The 19,234-nt window shown below is 45.4% G+C and overlaps 1 protein-coding gene across 1 annotated transcript in view; it reads left to right on the plus strand.

The window, feature by feature from the left end:
- ap2b1 (adaptor related protein complex 2 subunit beta 1) overlaps positions 1-19,234 on the plus strand; it is a 73,455-nt gene that overhangs the window by 21,290 nt on the left and 32,931 nt on the right. The window contains exons 14-17 of the mRNA XM_084449315.1: positions 3,154-3,346; positions 16,515-16,556; positions 17,815-17,967; positions 18,739-18,884. Coding sequence (XP_084305441.1) covers positions 3,154-3,346; positions 16,515-16,556; positions 17,815-17,967; positions 18,739-18,884 — 534 coding nt within the window. The remainder of the gene's footprint in view (positions 1-3,153; positions 3,347-16,514; positions 16,557-17,814; positions 17,968-18,738; positions 18,885-19,234) is intronic.

The following is a 19,234-nucleotide window of genomic DNA, read 5'->3' on the forward strand; positions in this document are numbered from 1 at the left end:
TAGTTATTCTGTAGTTATTCTTTAGTTATTCTGTAGTTATTCTGTAGTTATTCTTTAGTTATACTGTAGTTATTAGTTATTCTGTAGTTATTCTGTAGTTATTCTTTAGTTATTCTGTAGTTATTCTGTAGTTGTACTGTGATTATTCTGTAGTTATTCTGTAGTTATACTGTAGTTATTAGTTATTCTGTAGTTATTCTTTAGTTATACTGTAGTTATTCTGTAGTTATTCTGTAGTTGTACTGTGATTATTCTGTAGTTATTCTGTAGTTATACTGTAGTTATTAGTTATACTGTAGTTATTAGTTATTCTGTTGTTATTGTGTAGTTATACTGTAGTTATACTGTAGTTATTCTGTAGTTATACTGTAGTTATTCTGTATTTATTCTGTAGTTATACTGTAGTTATACTGTAGTTATATTATACTGTAGTTATTCTGTAGTTATACTGTAGTTATATTATACTGTAGTTATACTGTAGTTATATTATATTGTAGTTATTCTGTAGTTATACTGTAGTTATTCTGTAGTTATACTGTAGCTATTCCGTAGTATTACTCTTGGGGGATGATTCTTTTTCCACGATAGAGCTAGCAAAGTAGACTGGTATGTGAAGAGGCAGAAGAGATTGTGAAGAGATTCCTGGATTTGCATTCCTTCCCTTATCAGGGCACATCCTGTCCTTGTGATTCAACTCACATCCTGTCCTTGTGATTCAACTCACATCCTGTCCTTGTGATTCAACTCACATCCTGTCCTTGTGATTCAACTCACATCCTGTCCTTGTGATTCAACTCACATCCTGTCCTTGATTCAACTCACATCCTGTCCTTGATTCAACTCACATCCTGTCCTTGATTCAACTCACATCCTGTCCTTGTGATTCAACTCACATCCTGTCCTTGTGATTCAACTCACATCCTGTCCTTGTGATTCAACTCACATCCTGTCCTTGTGATTCAACTCACATCCTGTCCTTGTGATTCAACTCACATCCTGTCCTTGTGATTCAACTCACATCCTGTCCTTGTGATTCAACTCACATCCTGTCCTTGTGATTCAACTCACATCCTGTCCTTGTGATTCAACTCACATCCTGTCCTTGTGATTCAACTCACATCCTGTCCTTGTGATTCAACTCACATCCTGTCCTTGAGATTCAACTCACATCCTGTCCTTGAGATTCAACTCACATCCTGTCCTTGAGATTCAACTCACATCCTGTCCTTGTGATTCAACTCACAATGAACAGACTTGAGGCTACGACTGACAGTGACATCATGCACATTGAACGTGAACGGAGCGGCCTACCATAAGTTTAGTTGGCAATTAGTTATGACAACTTTGATATGTTTCACAGCAAATATGCATTGCACTTGGCTCATGGCTAGCTAGCATTAGGCTGGTCAGGTCTGACACTAGTTTTGGTTACTAGGCTCGCGGTCTGTTGCTATGGTATGTGATTTAGCGCAAAGGGACTGTAATGAAAGTCAGCAGTGAGCAAAGCATAAATAATATTTGTCTTTATTAATATAAACCTTTTGGAGTGTATCTATTACTGTCGTATTGCCATACTTGGTGACTGTTTTATAAAAGCAATATCTCACTTCAGGCCTGTAGTATGGTTCTATCAACGCTAAGGCAAGGCACATTTATTTGTATGGCACATTTCAACAAGGCAGTTCAAAGTGCTTTACGTGAGACATTAAAAGCATCAAGACAAAGTGCAACACATAAAAGGTCATATAAAATGAAATGCAAAAAAGGACATTTAAAACAAAATGCAGGAAAAATAAAATACAGAAATAAAAGTTACAGTGCAGTGTATGAATGAATAATTATTTGATTTAATAAAAAAGCAGCGGCAAAAAGAAAAGTCTTCAGTACAGATTTAAAGCTTTAGAGCTATGAGCCAGGGTATAGTAACCATATACCCCAGGCCTGAGTGAGCTATGAGCCAGGGTATAGTAACCATATACCCCAGGCCTGAGTGAGCTAGGAGCCAGGGTATAGTAACCATATACCCCAGGCCTGAGTGAGCTATGAGCCAGGGTATAATAACCATATACCACAGGCCTGAGTGAGCTAGGAGCCAGGGTATAGTAACCATATACCACAGGCCTGAGTGAGCTAGGAGCCAGGGTATAGTAACCATATACCCCAGGCCTGAGTGAGCTATGAGCCAGGGTATAATAACCATATACCACAGGCCTGAGTGAGCTATGAGCCAGGGTATAGTAACCATATACCCCAGGCCTGAGTGGGCTATGAGCCAGGGTATAGTAACCATATACCCCAGGCCTGAGGGAGCTATGAGCCAGGGTATAGTAACCATATACCCCAGGCCTGAGTGAGCTATGAGCCAGGGTATAATAACCATATACCCCAGGCCTGAGTGAGCTATGAGCCAGGGTATAGTAACCATGTACCCCAGGCCTGAGTGAGCTATGAGCCAGGGTATAGTAACCATATACCCCAGGCCTGAGTGAGCTATGAGCCAGGGTATAGTAACCATATACCACAGGCCTGAGTGAGCTAGGAGCCAGGGTATAGTAACCATATACCCCAGGCCTGAGTGAGCTAGGAGCCAGGGTATAGTAACCATATACCCCAGGCCTGAGTGAGCTAGGAGCCAGGGTATAGTAACCATATACCCCAGGCCTGAGTGAGCTAGGAGCCAGGGTATAGTAACCATATACCCCAGGCCTGAGTGAGCTAGGAGCCAGGGTATAGTAACCATATACCCCAGGCCTGAGTGAGCTATGAGCCAGGGTATAGTAACCATATACCACAGGCCTGAGTGAGCTAGGAGCCAGGGTATAGTAACCATATACCCCAGGCCTGAGTGAGCTAGGAGCCAGGGTATAGTAACCATATACCCCAGGCCTGAGTGAGCTAGGAGCCAGGGTATAGTAACCATATACCCCAGGCCTGAGTGAGCTATGAGCCAGGGTATAGTAACCATATACCCCAGGCCTGAGTGAGCTATGAGCCAGGGTATAGTAACCATATACCACAGGCCTGAGTGAGCTATGAGCCAGGGTATAGTAACCATATACCCCAGGCCTGAGTGAGCTATGAGCCAGGGTACACGTGAGGTCCTCGCTGTTGGCCTCCCTAATATCTCCTGTCCCTGGTTCCTCTCCCCCCCAGCATCGACACAGGAGAGAGCCCGGTGAGTGTGGGGCCCGTGGCCCCCCAGGACCAGACCCAGGTCATCCCCTCCCAGGGAGACCTCCTGGGAGACCTGCTCAACCTGGACCTGGGACCCCCGGTCAACGTCCCGCAGGTGTCCTCCATGCAGATGGGAGCTGTCGACCTGCTGGGCGGAGGGCTGGACAGCCTGGTGAGTACACACACACACACACGCACACACACACACACACGCGCGCGCACACGCGCACACACACACACACACACACACACACACACACGCACACACACACATGCACACACACACACACACACACAAACACACGCGCACACACACACACGCGCACACACACGCACGCGCGCACACACACACACACACGCGCACATACACACACACGCGCACACACAAACACACACACAAAATATGACCAAATATTTCCTGTCACACGTGCAAACACACATGCACGCTTTCACAGACACTCGCAAATATACGCTGAGACACAAACAAACACACACAATTGCAAACAATATGTAAACTCTGGACGGGCCGTTGCATCCTCGTAAATTCACCCCATGAATAATCTATAGGACGGCGCTTTTCCTGTTTGCGATTCAGTGTTTATTTGGCCCTTGGGTTTCAGCTTCATGAGAGCGCCGTCTTATCCATCATCCACATAAACACCCAAGCAGAGGCAGGGCTTTCCTATTCTCAATCAACTGATGCACTCTGGGGGCTTGAGAGATTGGATTCATCACAATTGTATTTAGGTTACCGGTTGCCAAAACCATTTTTATTTTTAGATATTAGATGAGATATTGCTGAAAGCTCTCCTCGGCCTGAAAGCATACTACCAGGTTATCTGGGGAGGCTGGGGAATGATCAAGTGTTTGGCTGGAGTCCCCTGGTAACTTCAGAACGAGATTTGGGTTGGTCATCATGAGCATGTGATGGGAAGCGCCTGACTGACTCAACTCCTCACGCCTGCTGTCATTTAGGACACATGGAAGTCGGCTGAACTTTTGACTCACCAGCTTTTGGCACAGAAGAACATGGATGGGAGCAACGGTAGCGTTGAATGTGCTCTGTCCACATGAAGTAGTAAACATGTGTTCATCAGTATGGGAGGTCAACAGTTCTCCTCATCGTAAGTACAAGTTCATCACCCGCTCAAGGCCTGGCAAAGAGCCAGACCATCACCTGCTCAAGGCCTGGCAAAGAGCCAGACCATCACCTGCTCAAGGCCTGGCAAAGAGCCAGACCATCACCTGCTCAAGGCCTGGCAAAGAGCCAGACCATCACCTGCTCAAGGCCTGGCAAAGAGCCAGACCATCACCTGCTCAAGGCCTGGCAAAGAGCCAGACCATCACCTGCTCAAGGCCTGGCAAAGAGCCAGACCATCACCGGAACAGAAAACTGTGGAAAGCGTCTAAATTAGAGATGGGCCGATCGATCGCTGGCCGATTCAAAACCGTCCGATTCCACTAAAATTAGCCCAATCTGCGACCGGCCGATCTGGCTTTAACTGGCAGGTTTCTGTGAGCCGATTCTATAGTTCTACGGTGGATTTGATGAAGACGAAATACACTCATCTGTATAGCCTACAAGAGCCATGGTCAAGTGTATTTCCTGGAGGGAGTGATGCAGTCCTTAGAAGTATCCGTTCACGCCGCACGTTGAGCGGAGAGCAGTAACGACAGCAGCAGCACAGTTTTAGAGGTCCGTTCGGAGTCGGACCACTCCAGACCGGATTATTAGCATACTGGCCAGTTATTTTTCTGCACATAGAATAGGCTACAGAAACAAACTATTATAGCCTACAACTACAGTAGCCTAATAGCCTACATTTGATTGTTGTTATATGCTATGTAAATTAGACATTAAGCCTATCATTGAAGAATAATAGGTATTAGGTAGCCTGCTATTCTAAAGCCCAGTTGTCCAAAGATTCACAACAAGACTGCTTACAATAGGCAATAATATTCTAACCCTATTTTATTCTCGCTTATTGCATGTCGTTATGCGCGTCATGCTTTTCCTTATCATGTTGACACATTGTGTCATTGTATAACACATGTGCGTTGCAATAGACTAGACTGTGTGTGGTTACTGTTGTTTATGCTGTGCGTTCCCAGCTAGCAATAATTTGTTCTAAGAATGTGAAAACATTAGCAGAACGTGTTGGGAATGTTCCCCAATGCTGTGGGAACATTCCCTGCTAGCTGGGTTATTGCTGGTATTCGCAAATAGAGGGGCGGCATAATTGTGTTTCGCCTAGAGCGTCAGAAATGTACGCGCCGGGCCTGCCCCTCGTTTGTCTCAGGGAGAGACGCAGGAGCACAGGTGTGTTGATTACTAACGAGCCACAGCTGCGTTCTCAGCACGCGTAGCGAGGTGGAAGGACGCGCAGCGCGCACAGGCGAGCCGGGCGATGACGCTCCTAGACGGGGAAGCACCTCAGGGCGGCCGAACCACAACAAGATGCACATGAAAACCTGCTGGTTTGAACACTCAACTAATGAAGATATATATATATATTTTATTTTCATTAAACAGTTCGTGAGTAAAATGAGGCACTAATAGTCCTATACACAGTCATACAGTCAACAGTCTTAACAGTCCTATACACAGTCACACAGTCAACAGTCCTATACACAGTCAACAGTCTTAACAGTCTTAACAGTCCCATACACAGTCATACAGTCAACAGTCTTAACAGTCCAATACACAGTCAACAGTCTTAACAGTCCCATACACAGTCATACAGTCAACAGTCTTAACAGTCCTATACACAGTCAACAGTCTTAACAGTCCCATACACAGTCAACAGTCTTAACAGTCCTATACACAGTCAACAGTCTTAACAGTCCTATACACAGTCAACAGTCAACAGTCTTAACAGTCCTATACACAGTCAACAGTCTTAACAGTCTTAACAGTCCTATACACAGTCATAGTCATATTCAGTTACTTTCATCTGTACTATCTTGGGATTGCAGAATTTTAAATAAAAAAGCAAGAAAATGCAAAGTGAGTGCTGTCAATTAATGACAATTTTTGAAAATAGGCCAAAAATGGGTATAGATGAGTCTGCCCTCCCCCCCAAAAATCGGAAATCGGTATCAGCCAAAAAAGCCAATCGGCCCATCTCTAGTCTAAATATGCGTGCTGGCATTTCCACTCTGTTGCAACGCGCAGCCGAGGGCTGATCTGGCGTGGTCTCTGCTGTCAGGGCCTGTCATGGTGGCGCTCCAGGCTGGAGCTAAACTGAGCCCCCTCACACCCAGGGCTGATCTGGGGTCAGCTGTGACCACAGAGCCCCAGTCTGTCACTGATAAGCTTGTTTGGGCTGATTGATCCCCGTCGAGGGAGACACACGGGCAGAAGAGGGAGGCAGGTCACTGGGCCTTACAGCAACCAACCTGCCATGAGGCAGTACCTCACCACAAAAGGGACATTACATTACATTTCCATCTTCATTTTGTATAGTGATTTTTGTAATTCATATACGTACTGGTTCATTGTGTTGCCACAGTAAAAAAAGGTTTGCAACTCTTATTTAGTTTCTTCACAACTCAGTGTGTAATAGGTCGATACATATCTTTGAATTTTAATGGGTACCAGCTTTTTTCTCTTGAGATAATGAGATAAAGTAATGACTTTCTTATGTTTTGGGGGAGAATTATCTTCCTGCACAGAGTGATAATGTGTTTTTAATGATATGAGCTGCTGGTGTTCTGGTCTAGCCTGCAGAGACGCTCACGTCTGTCGTCCCCATCCACGGATGAGTGTCAGATGTTTCCCAACTCATCCACGGATGAGTGTCAGATGTTTCCCAACTCATCCACGGATGAGTGTCAGATGTTTCCCAACTCATCCACGGATGAGTGTCAGATGTTTCCCAACTCATCCACGGATGAGTGTCAGATGTTTCCCAACTCATCCACGGATGAGTGTCAGATGTTTCCCAACTCATCCACGGATGAGTGTCAGATGTTTCCCAACTCATCCACGGATGAGTGTCAGATGTTTCCCAACTCATCCACGGATAAGTGTCAGATACAAACTTGACAAACTGTTGTGTAGGTAGTTACAAACATGTATTTAAGAATGATCCGCTGTGTATGAAACACTTAAAACACTCTACAAAAGTAAGCTCTTCCCCTTTCTGTGGAGTTTCAGCAGGCTGCATAATGCAGCTGTTCATTGATCAAATGTAAATGATTGCGCATTACTGTGTCACATCGTTGTTGGGTTTATACTAGAAATGTTAACAGTTAATCCACTATCGATTAATTGCCGATAAGAATTTACTCGAGTAAGATTTGTTTACTCGATTAATTGCTTGTTAATGGAACAGAACTTTTCGGTGTGGAACGAACGTTATCAACGGGAGTTGTGTGAAATGTAATCATGATTTAAGGTCTGACTGCACATGAGGGCGCCACGCCATCTAGCGAAGGCTAATTAGGATGCTGGGAAATTTCAACGACAGCGAAGAAGACACAAAAATGAAGCGAGCAAAGCGCAGTCCGGCGTGGGACGTTCTTATCAATTAATTGACTATCGTTTGTTAAGGTTAACAGTTATCGATTAATGAAATTCCTTGAAATTTGCAACCCTCGTTTATACTTCTCACAAACAATGGCGACGAGATTGTTGTTGGCTGACCATAGAATGTGGACGGTGTTATTGGGACACGTTCACTATAAGCCCACCTTAGTTATCAGCCCAAACTAGAGGGAATGGGAAGCTACGTCACGCATGTTGGGACGTGGGCAGCACCATCTTGTGAGGATTGCTGTTATAATTTTAATAATAATAATAATAACACTTCATTTTATATAGTGCCTTTCATGGGACCCAATGTCGCTTTACAAACATATCAGGAAATCAACAATCGACAAAGAAAGCACAGACAACACATCAAACAGAACAGTAAAAGGGACAATAGACAATAAACTAATGGAGACTGGGTGTGTGTAGAAGGGAATTACAAATTGAAGGCAAAATTAAACTTTTAAATTAGGTGAGTTTTAAGGGTGGATGTTGGTGAGTTGAAGCTACTGTATGAATTGGAGGCTAAAACGTAGTTTTCTCCTTGCTCCCTGGACGATGGTGTGACCTGCTATGACAGCTTTGCTCCCTGGACGATGGTGTGACCTGCTATGACAGCTTTGCTCCCTGGACGATGGTGTGACCTGCTATGACAGCTTTGCTCCCTGGACGATGGCGTGACCTGCTATGACAGCTTTGCTCCCTGGACGATGGCGTGACCTGCTATGACAGCTTTGCTCCCTGGACGATGGCGTGACCTGCTATGACAGCTTTGCTCCCTGGACGATGGCGTGACCTGCTATGACAGCTTTGCTCCCTGGACGATGGCGTGACCTGCTATGACAGCTTTGCTCCCTGGACAATGGCGTGACCTGCTATGACAGCTTTGCTCCCTGGACGATGGTGGGACCTGCTATGACAGCTCTTGCAACAGCACTGACTGGCAACGTTTTCCAGATTCACGACAGAAAATCAAAACACAGCCTCCATGTCATAACTCCAACTCAGCTACTCGCCTCACAGATGGCGCCGCCACCCCAAACATGCAACACGGGGGGACGTTGTCATGCCAACTTCACATTCTCTATAAACCGAAGCCTGGGTGTACGGTCTCAGCACACGGGTCAACCATGGCATTGTCATTATGAGGGATTATTCCAAGTGTCTCTTACTCTGCTCTAAAGAGTTTCAAACCCTTCCGATTACATCTAAATTGTCCGTTCATTAAAACGGCAATGACTCAAATCCTTTCGGCCGCGACGCTACACGGAGCAGTGGAGAACAGTGCAGGGTTGGCTGATTGCAGTCGGGAGTGAGAGATATGCTCGTCATTCTAGGATCAAAGCAGGACTCGCAGCTCATTCATGCAATTCATGGAATTAATATGGGTTTTAATGAAAGCCTAATTGCAGTGAACTGGAATTGCCCTGTTGTCTGTTTTGAGTTTTGCATTGATAATGTGAAAAGGCACCGTGACCTGCTCTCCCTTAGAGCTCCACGCTTTATTCACATATTTGAAAACCGCTGTTCAGACACATTAGAAGACAGTTACTGAAGGCAAATGGCAAGTTTATTATCGGGAGCTGTACCTATTGTCATTATGTGCTGACACACTGTTCATCATTGACACGCCGATCAGCACTTTCTATTTTCTCAGCTCATGATGAACTAGATATGAAGCACAGAGAGTGAATTTACACCTGAGCAACATGGCCTGCAAGTGTTCTACCTTGCATGAATAATACATGAGTCTGTCTCACTCTCCAACACTCAGTTACAGAACTGTCAGCCAAAGATAATGTGAAAACACACTCAAACTGCAGCAATATTATGCAATTTGCTCACCCTTTTGTGACAAAAATAATTCATTTCTCCCCATAGAAACAATGTGGGTGAGTAGCATTCTGACATTCACATGGTGTAATTGGATTCGGGGGACCCTGCAGCTCGGGCCCCTGGGAAATTGCCATTAACTTTGGAGAAGACGGATGGTATCAGGCCTCCCGTTCACTCCCAGGTCCCCTCACACTAAATTACTTCTTCCTTCTTGGGCCCAGGAAGCCTCCTTCGGGAGGAACGGAAGTCATCAGGCTGTAGAAGCAGGTGAGGGAAGCAGCCTGGTGGGATGGACAGGTGAGGGAAGCAGCCTGGTGGGCTGTAGAAGCAGGTGAGGGAAGCAGCCTGGTGGGCTGGACAGGTGAGGGAAGCAGCCTGGGATGGACAGGTGAGGGAAGCAGCCTGGTGGGATGGACAGGTGAGGGAAGCAGCCTGGGATGGACAGGTGAGGGAAGCAGCCTGGTGGGCTGGACAGGTGAGGGAAGCAGCCTGGTGGGCTGGACAGGTGAGGGAAGCAGCCTGGTGGGATGGACAGGTGAGGGAAGCAGCCTGGTGGGCTGGACAGGTGAGGGAAGCAGCCTGGTGGGCTGGACAGGTGAGGGAAGCAGCCTGGTGGGATGGACAGGTGAGGGAAGCAGCCTGGGATGGACAGGTGAGGGAAGCAGCCTGGTGGGATGGACAGGTGAGGGAAGCAGCCTGGGATGGACAGGTGAGGGAAGCAGCCTGGTGGGCTGGACAGGTGAGGGAAGCAGCCTGGTGGGATGGACAGGTGAGGGAAGCAGCCTGGTGGGCTGGACAGGTGAGGGAAGCAGCCTGGTGGGCTGGACAGGTGAGGGAAGCAGCCTGGTGGGATGGACAGGTGAGGGAAGCAGCCTGGGATGGACAGGTGAGGGAAGCAGCCTGGTGGGCTGGACAGGTGAGGGAAGCAGCCTGGGATGGACAGGTGAGGGAAGTCAGCCTAGAGATAGATCTTTCTTTATGTATTAAACATAACCAAGTGAAGATTGGCGTATTTTATAATGGATGTAGAATAACATTATATGCCTCCAAGGATTCAAGTTCTCTGTCGCTAGACGGACTTCCATCATTTGGGATTCCAGAGAGACCATACATCATATTGTGGATATATGTATATTATATTATTATATTAATATATATATATATATATATATATATATATATTATATTATATATTATATATAATGTAGGCTTGGCTCCCTATGTCTCTTTCAGACTATGGCTGTATGGTGGAAAGTTGGGATCATATGCCTATAATGAATCCAATTCTTAACAGTTAATTGATTTAACTAAGTTACATTACATTGGCCTATGTTTATGAAAATGAACTATTGGTTCAGATAACCTAATGTGGTACAGGGTCAACCTTATTATGAGCCTGTGCCTGTTAATAATTGAATCTTAATATGTCCAGTGCATTTCTAAATATTGCTTAGTTGCCTCAGTGCTTTTGTGGCAAGGACTTAAGTGGCCCCGGCGCAAGACACCCCCGGCGCAAGACACCCCCGGCCCAAGACAGCCCCGGCGCAAGACAGCCCACGCCCAAACCAGCCCAAGACAGCCCCGGCCCAAGACAGCCCCGGTCCAAGACAGCCCCGGTCCAAGACAGCCCCGGCCCAAGACAGCCCCTGCCCAAGACAGCCCAAGACAGCCCCGGCCCAAGACAGCCCCCGCCCAAGACAGCCCCCGCCCAAGACAGCCAGTGTGTGATTTGTGCCTTGCTGTGCCTCAGGCTATACAATTTTATGGCTGTAGGCTATAATGTTATAATGTTCTTTTAATAATGTTATTTTATGTACATTAGCCTACTTCTGAACTTTGTTAATAACATTCGAACCATCCTCTTTATTCTCAAGTCATGCGCCCTCATATCTTCCTCTTGAGCTAGTTTGTATGGAGGCTGTACGACAGGCTTGGGTTATATTTCAGCTGTTAGAACACATACATGACTCCTGTCATGGGGTACAACCTCTCGGTACAGTATCAAAACATTGTTAGTGAAGTGCTGAGCAGTGGCTTGAGTTGGATCAGAGAGCATCCCAGTCCTTGAGTGTTACTCACACACTCTAAAACTCTCCCCAGACCTACTGCAGTGTACTCACACACTCTAAAACTCTCCCCAGACCTACTGCAGTGTACTCACACACAACTCTCCCCAGACCTACTGCAGTGTACTCACACACTCTAAAACTCTCCCCAGACCTACTGCAGTGTACTCACACACAACTCTCCCCAGACCTACTGCAGTGTACTCACACACTCTAAAACTCTCCCCAGACCTACTGCAGTGTACTCACACACTCTAAAACTCTCCCCAGACCTACTGCAGTGTACTCACACACTCTAAAACTCTCCCCAGACCTACTGCAGTGTACTCTCTCACTCTAAAACTCTCCCCAGACCTACTGCAGTGTACTCACACACTCTAAAACTCTCCCCAGACCTACTGCAGTGTACTCACACACTCTAAAACTCTCCCCAGACCTACTGCAGTGTACTCACACACTCTAAAACTCTCCCCAGACCTACTGCAGTGTACTCACACACTCTAAAACTCTCCCCAGACCTACTGCAGTGTACTCACACACTCTAAAACTCTCCCCAGACCTACTGCAGTGTACTCACACACTCTGAAACTCTCCCCAGACCTACTGCAGTGTACTCACACACTCTAAAACTCTCCCCAGACCTACTGCAGTGTACTCACACACTCTAAAACTCTCCCCAGACCTACTGCAGTGTACTCACACTCTAAAACTCTCCCCAGACCTAGGTCAACTTTTCAAGGTCAAGGTCAACTTTATTTATAAAGCACATTTAAAATCAACCGAAGTTGCACCAAAGTGCTTTACAGTTTAAATGAAATAAAAACAGACAATACATACAAACAATACTGAATATAAAAGTGCACCATTTAAAAACGACACAGTCCTACCAGGGCCAGGGATGTATGGCTTAACTAGCCTTAGAAAGCCAGTGAAAACAGGTGAGTCTTTATCTGTGATTTAAACATGTCTAGGGTCTGGGCAGACTTTGTAGCGTCAGGCTGTTCCACAGCTTCGGGGCAGCCACTGCAAAAGCCTGGTCGCATTTAGTCCTGAGCCTGGACCCATCTAAAAATAATGTAGTTTTTAAGCCCTGGTACTCGCACACTGTGAAACTCTCCCCAGACCTACTGCAGTGTCACTTCCTAGAGGCACGCAGCTGCATGGGCCCAGAAGGGCTGAGTCATTACTGCATCAGAAAAGGGCTCAGTCAGCAATATACTGAGGCTGAATATGATTGCTGACCTTCAGGTACCTGCATCAGGTTGAGCTGGCAGGCAGTCAAGAGCCCAACGCTTCCCAAGCAAGGCTGCCTATGGGACACGCTCTCTTCAGAGATGTCTACCTCACGTTTTTCAAAATACGCTCTTGTCAATACAGTCTCAACAAAAGGCAAGTGTTTGTGGAAGGAATGATTACAGTACATACAATTATTGATTTTCACATCCTATGGAAATGTCAACCATGTGGTTTGAAAAAGAGGGTTGCAAAGAGCTCTCTACAGAGCTCTCTATAAGCACTCTATCACTGACTCACTTTCTCTCTATAGAGCTCTCTATAGGCACTCTATCACTGACTCACTTTCTCTCTATAGAGCTCTCTATAGGCACTCTATCACTGACTCACTTTCTCTCTATAGAGCTCTCTATAGGCACTCTATCACTGACTCACTTTCTCTCTATAGAGCTCTCTATAAGCACTCTTTATCACTGACTCACTTTCTCTCTATAGAGCTCTCTATAGGCACTCTATCACTGACTCACTTTCTCTCTATAGAGCTCTCTATAGGCACTCTATCACTGACTCACTTTCTCTCTATAGAGCTCTCTATAGGCACTCTATCACTGACTCACTTTCTCTCTATAGAGCTCTCTATAAGCACTCTATCACTGACTCACTTTCTCTCTATAGAGCTCTCTATAGACACTATCACTGACTCGCTTTCTCTCTATAGAGCTCTCTATAGGCACTCTATCACTGACTCACTTTCTCTTTATAGAGCTCTCTATAGGCACTCTTTATCACGTACTCACTTTCTCTCTATAGAGCTCTCTATAAGCACTCTATCACTGACTCACTTTCTCTCTATAGAGCTCTCTATAAGCACTCTATCACTGACTCACTTTCTCTCTATAGAGCTCTCTATAGACACTATCACTGACTCGCTTTCTCTCTATAGAGCTCTCTATAGGCACTCTATCACTGACTCACTTTCTCTCTATAGAGCTCTCTATAGGCACTCTTTATCACTGACTCACTTTATCTCTACAGAGCTCTCTATAGACACTATCACTGACTCACTTTCTCTCTATAGAGCTCTCTATAGGCACTCTATCACTGACTCACTTTCTCTCTATAGAGCTCTCTATAAGCACTCTATCACTGACTCACTTTCTCTCTATAGAGCTCTCTATAGGCACTCTATCACTGACTCACTTTCTCTCTATAGAGATCTCTATAAGCACTCTATCACTGACTCACTTTCTCTCTATAGAGCTCTCTATAGGCACTCTATCACTGACTCACTTTCTCTCTATAGAGCTCTCTATAGGCACTCTATCACTGACTCACTTTCTCTCTATAGAACTCTCTATAAGCACTCTATCACTGACTCACTTTCTCTCTATAGAGCTCTCTATAAGCACTCTATCACTGACTCACTTTCTCTCTATATAGCTCTCTATAAGCACTCTTTATCACTGACTCACTTTCTCTCTATAGAACTCTCTATAAGCACTCTATCACTGACTCACTTTCTCTCTATAGAGCTCTCTATAAGCACTCTATCACTGACTCACTTTCTCTCTATAGAGCTCTCTATAAGCACTCTATCACTGACTCACTTTCTCTCTACAGAGCTCTCTATAGGCACTCTATCACTGACTCACTTTCTCTCTATAGAGATCTCTATAAGCACTCTATCACTGACTCACTTTCTCTCTATAGAGCTCTCTATAAGCACTCTATCACTGACTCACTTTCTCTCTATAGAGCTCTCTATAGGCACTCTATCACTGACTCACTTTCTCTCTATAGAGCTCTCTATAAGCACTCTTTATCACTGACTCACTTTCTCTCTATAGAACTCTCTATAAGCACTCTTTATCACTGACTCACTTTTCAACACTGTGTTTTCCCAGCTCTTGATGAAAACTGACTATGAAAATAAGAGGATCAAGTAAGACATGATCAACTTACAGTACAAGTTCAATACCTGTATGAATAATAGATGAATCTGACTACCCCACATTCTCAAGACTCACAGAACTATCAAAATATAATATGAAAATTAGTCTGGAAGTACTGTATGATGTGGAAGGAGAGATTAAACTACTAATGACTGATTGGCTTTTACATCCTGTGAAATTAGGGTTACATACATGTAGAGCTCTTTTGAAATCATGAAGCCTCAGTATTAGATAATAAACAGTAATTGCTTTTCATATTTTGCATCCCCAAGAATTCCCAAGAAGCCTTCCTCCCTGGCAACCTTGGGCCACGTTCAATTACTTCTGTGTGTTGTGCATTTTGCTGTTGGACAAAACATATTCAGTAGGATAATATGAATAGTTTCTTAAAAATAATATGTGTACCTGTAATAATATTAGTAGTTGTAATCAGAGGTTATGTGAGGTTTGAAACAGTTGAGAGGTTGAACATGATGGTTGCTGTGAGGGGATCAGCTCAGTCTGGTTTACAGAGAGGCCTAGCAAACCTTCAACCTCCCACACACACACACACACACACACACACACACACACACACACACACACACACACACACACTGAAGGGAGGGCTGAGCTGATTCTATTAGAGCTTAGTGAGGCTGTCCCGGTGGTTCACTCCACTATGTTCAGCGAAGGTCATTCGTGGTTGTCTCATGAACGTTTGATGAAAGCATGGAGCATGGCATGGAAAGCTGGTATCTTAGGCCTATACGCAATTCTTAACAGTAAATTGATTAAACTTCAAAGTTAGGTTAAATTGGCCTATGTTTGATTATGAAAATGAACTATTCGTTCAGATAACCTTTGGTAAATATGTCTTCAAGTGCATTTCTAAATATTGCTTAGTTGCCTCAGTGCTTTTGTGTCCGGGCCTTTAGTGGCCTCTTGCCAGCTAGTGTGTGATTTGTGCCTTGCTGTGCCTCAGGCCATAACGTTTTATGGTATTCCATTGGGTCGCTCTGTCTGCCTGTCAAGGTGACTCGCTGCCATTCAACTAGGAGTGAAGTCCCAAAATCAAGGTCTTGTTCTTGATATTACAAGTTGCAAATATTACATCCTTCCAACTAGCCTTAGGAATTGATATTTGAATCTTAAAAGTGCACGAGCTGCTGTCAGAAATGTATGTTGGCCTCTTAGGAAACCTTTGAAGATGCCATTTTAATCTTGCAAGTCAGCTGAATAACTGGATCCACTTAATAAAAACTTGAGATAACAAAGATGAAAGGAGCCCAATACACCCCAGGAAGACTAGCTGATTCCCATGGCATTAGCTATGTGGATCTTTTAAATAAACAAATTATATGTAAATTGCTGTTTCTTGCTTATTGGCACAAGTGTTTTGATCATATTTTGAGCTTTTCTTTAATGTCCATGTTTGGGCAAGGTTTCCTTGTTTCCTGACTGATGCTGCCTGCCTGATAACCACTCCATTGTGTCATGTACTATCTTCACATCATTTTAACAACACACACAACTGGGGGGGAAGGTCACATTTTTTCCAGGAACTAAAATGGGTGCTATATGGGTTTGCTATTGCTAAGTGCCTCTCTCTGTCTGTCTCCTGTCTGTCTGTCCATTGTGTGTGGATGCTGGTGCTGGATGTGTGACCTGTCCTCTGTCTGTCCTCTGTGTGTGGATGCTGGTGCTGGATGTGTGGCCTGTCCTCTGTCTGTCCCGTAGCTGGGGGGAGACCTAGGAGGAGGTGTTGGGGGAAGTCCAGCAGTAAGTGAATCCCTCCCGCCTGACCGTCCCTCTGCACGCTGCATGCTCCTAGTTACTGACCTCACCCACCACACGGCTCAAAGCCTGACCGTCCCTCTGCATGATCCTAGTTACTGACCTCACCCACCACACGGCTCAAAGCCTGACCGTCCCTCTGCATGCTGCATGCTCCTAGTCACTGACCTCACCCACCACACGGCTCAAAGCCTGACCGTCCCTCTGCACGCTGCATGCTCCTAGTTACTGACCTCACCCACCACACGGCTCAAATCCTGACCGTCCCTCTGCATGCTCCTAGTAACTGACCTCACCCACCACACGGCTCAAATCCTGACCGTCCCTCTGCATGCTCCTAGTAACTGACCTCACCCACCACACGGCTCAAAGCCTGACCGTCCCTCTGCATGCTCCTAGTAACTGACCTCACCCACCACACGGCTCAAAGCCTGACCGTCCCTCTGCATGCTCCTAGTAACTGACCTCACCCACCACACGGCTCAAAGCCTGACCGTCCCTCTGCATGCTGCATGCTCCTAGTTACTGACCTCACCCACACACGGCTCAAAGCCTGACCGTCCCTCTGCATGCTCCTAGTTACTGACCTCATCCACCACACGGCTCAAAGCCTGACCGTCCCTCTGCATGCTGCATGATCCTAGTTACTGACCTCACCCACCACACGGCTCAAAGCCTGACCGTCCCGCTGCATGCTCCTAGTTACTTACCCCACCCACCACACGGCTCAAAGCCTGACCGTCCCTCTGCATGCTCCTAGTTACTGACCTCACCCACCACACGGCTCAAAGCCTGACCGTCCCTCTGCACGCTGCATGATCCTAGTTACTGACCTCACCCACCACACGGCTCAAAGCTGGATGACAGGGTGATGCTCTCACGCCTCAACTTTGCTTGCCACTGATGTGAAATATCCTAACTTCTCCCTAGATCTGCTAATGAAAATAATGTTTTGCTCAAATTGCAAAGAATAATAGGCCGGATTTTACATAACTCTCGCTCTTTTGTGCAAAATCAGGGCTTTGGAACACTATAGAGTTTGTCCCGTGGTCAGAATTTTAATAGAAAGAAATTATTTTCTACCAAAGCTTTCAGAAGTTGACAAAGCAGAAACAAAAACGGGGAGTTATAAACCTTCACTGTCTCAAGTAGGTCGTTAGAGAACCACCGTCTCATTGTGGAGTTGTATTTACAACCAAATTCTGTTTTTAACGACTTGTGGGGTTGTGTGTGCGTGCGTTAGGTGGGACAGAACTTCATCCCCTCATCCGTTCCCAACACGTTCGCCCCCTCACCCACTCCTGCACCTGCGGCTCTGAGCAGCGGCCTCAGCGACTTGTTTGAGCTCTCCACGGGCATGGCCAGCACCACCGGAGGACACGTGGCGCCCAAAGCTGTGAGTATCTGCTACGGCAAGCTGCTTGTGTCATTGCTGCAGCTATGCTAATATCAAAGTTGGAGTGACAGCCAGTGCTAAAAGATCAAAGCCAGTGCTACTGATGCTCATGCTGGAAGGTAGTGCACGGCACCAGGTTGGAGCTCTATTGTTAAATTAGCACGTCTCCACAGAAAAAGAGTTGGTTCAAGATCGGTTTTCTTTTTCTTTTCTTTTTTTCAGTTAACATTTTTTTTTTTTTTTCCACACCTGGTTTTCGTTATTTCGCTAGATTTCGTTAACGATAATAACAATGACTCAGTGTCTACACTGTACATAAAGTTAGGTCGCCAGGTGTAAAATCTAGCTTTTCCATTATTTCTTCTCCCACATTTATTTGATCAGCTTGCCTGTTCTAAATTCATATGTAATATTATATATGGTGAAAAATGCTATTGAGCACAAGCATTTTGGATACAAAAGTCGTTTTTTATGCCTGGTCCTTATGATGGTTTTATGCCTGGTCCTTATCATGTTTTTTATGCCTGGTCCTTATGATGTTTTTATGCCTGGTCCTTATGATGTTTTTATGCCTGGTCCTTATGATGTTTTTATTTCCTGGTCCTTATGATGTTTTTATTGCCTGGTCCTTATGATGTTTTTATTGCCTGGTCCTTATGATGGTTTTATGCCTGGTCCTTATCATGTTTTTTATGCCTGGTCCTTATGATGTTTTTATGCCTGGTCCTTATGATGTTTTTATGCCTGGTCCTTATGATGGTTTTTTCCCAGGTGTGGCTGCCTGCGGTGAAAGCCAAGGGTCTGGAGATCTCTGGAACATTCTCTCGGCGTCAAGGCCATATGTACATGGATATGACCTTCACCAACAAGGCCCTGCAGCACATGAGCGACTTCGCCATCCAGTTCAACAAGAACAGGTGAGGGAGGGGCCGGTGGGAGGATGAATGACATCATTTCATTGTACCTGTATTATATACACATGACAAAATAAACCACCTCCAACCTTACAAGTACACTAGGCTTTGGCAGTCACGGATTGAGTTCATTCACTCACTCTTAGATGGAAATGTATATTATCTTGCTACACACAAGATTGGCATGGCCCTCACTACAGATGTGCTGTCAATACACAGTGCACCTCAACCATGATGGCAGCAAGGTCTTCTGCTTCCGCTCACAAATGTCTACCTTTAATCCACACCTGTCTTGTATGTACTGTAGCTGTTCGGCACTCATCTTCTAGAAAACTCACCATAACAACTCAAAA

The sequence above is a fragment of the Borostomias antarcticus genome, assembly GCF_949987555.1.
Source record: "Borostomias antarcticus genome assembly, chromosome: 15".
Classification (NCBI taxonomy): domain Eukaryota; kingdom Metazoa; phylum Chordata; class Actinopteri; order Stomiiformes; family Stomiidae; genus Borostomias; species Borostomias antarcticus.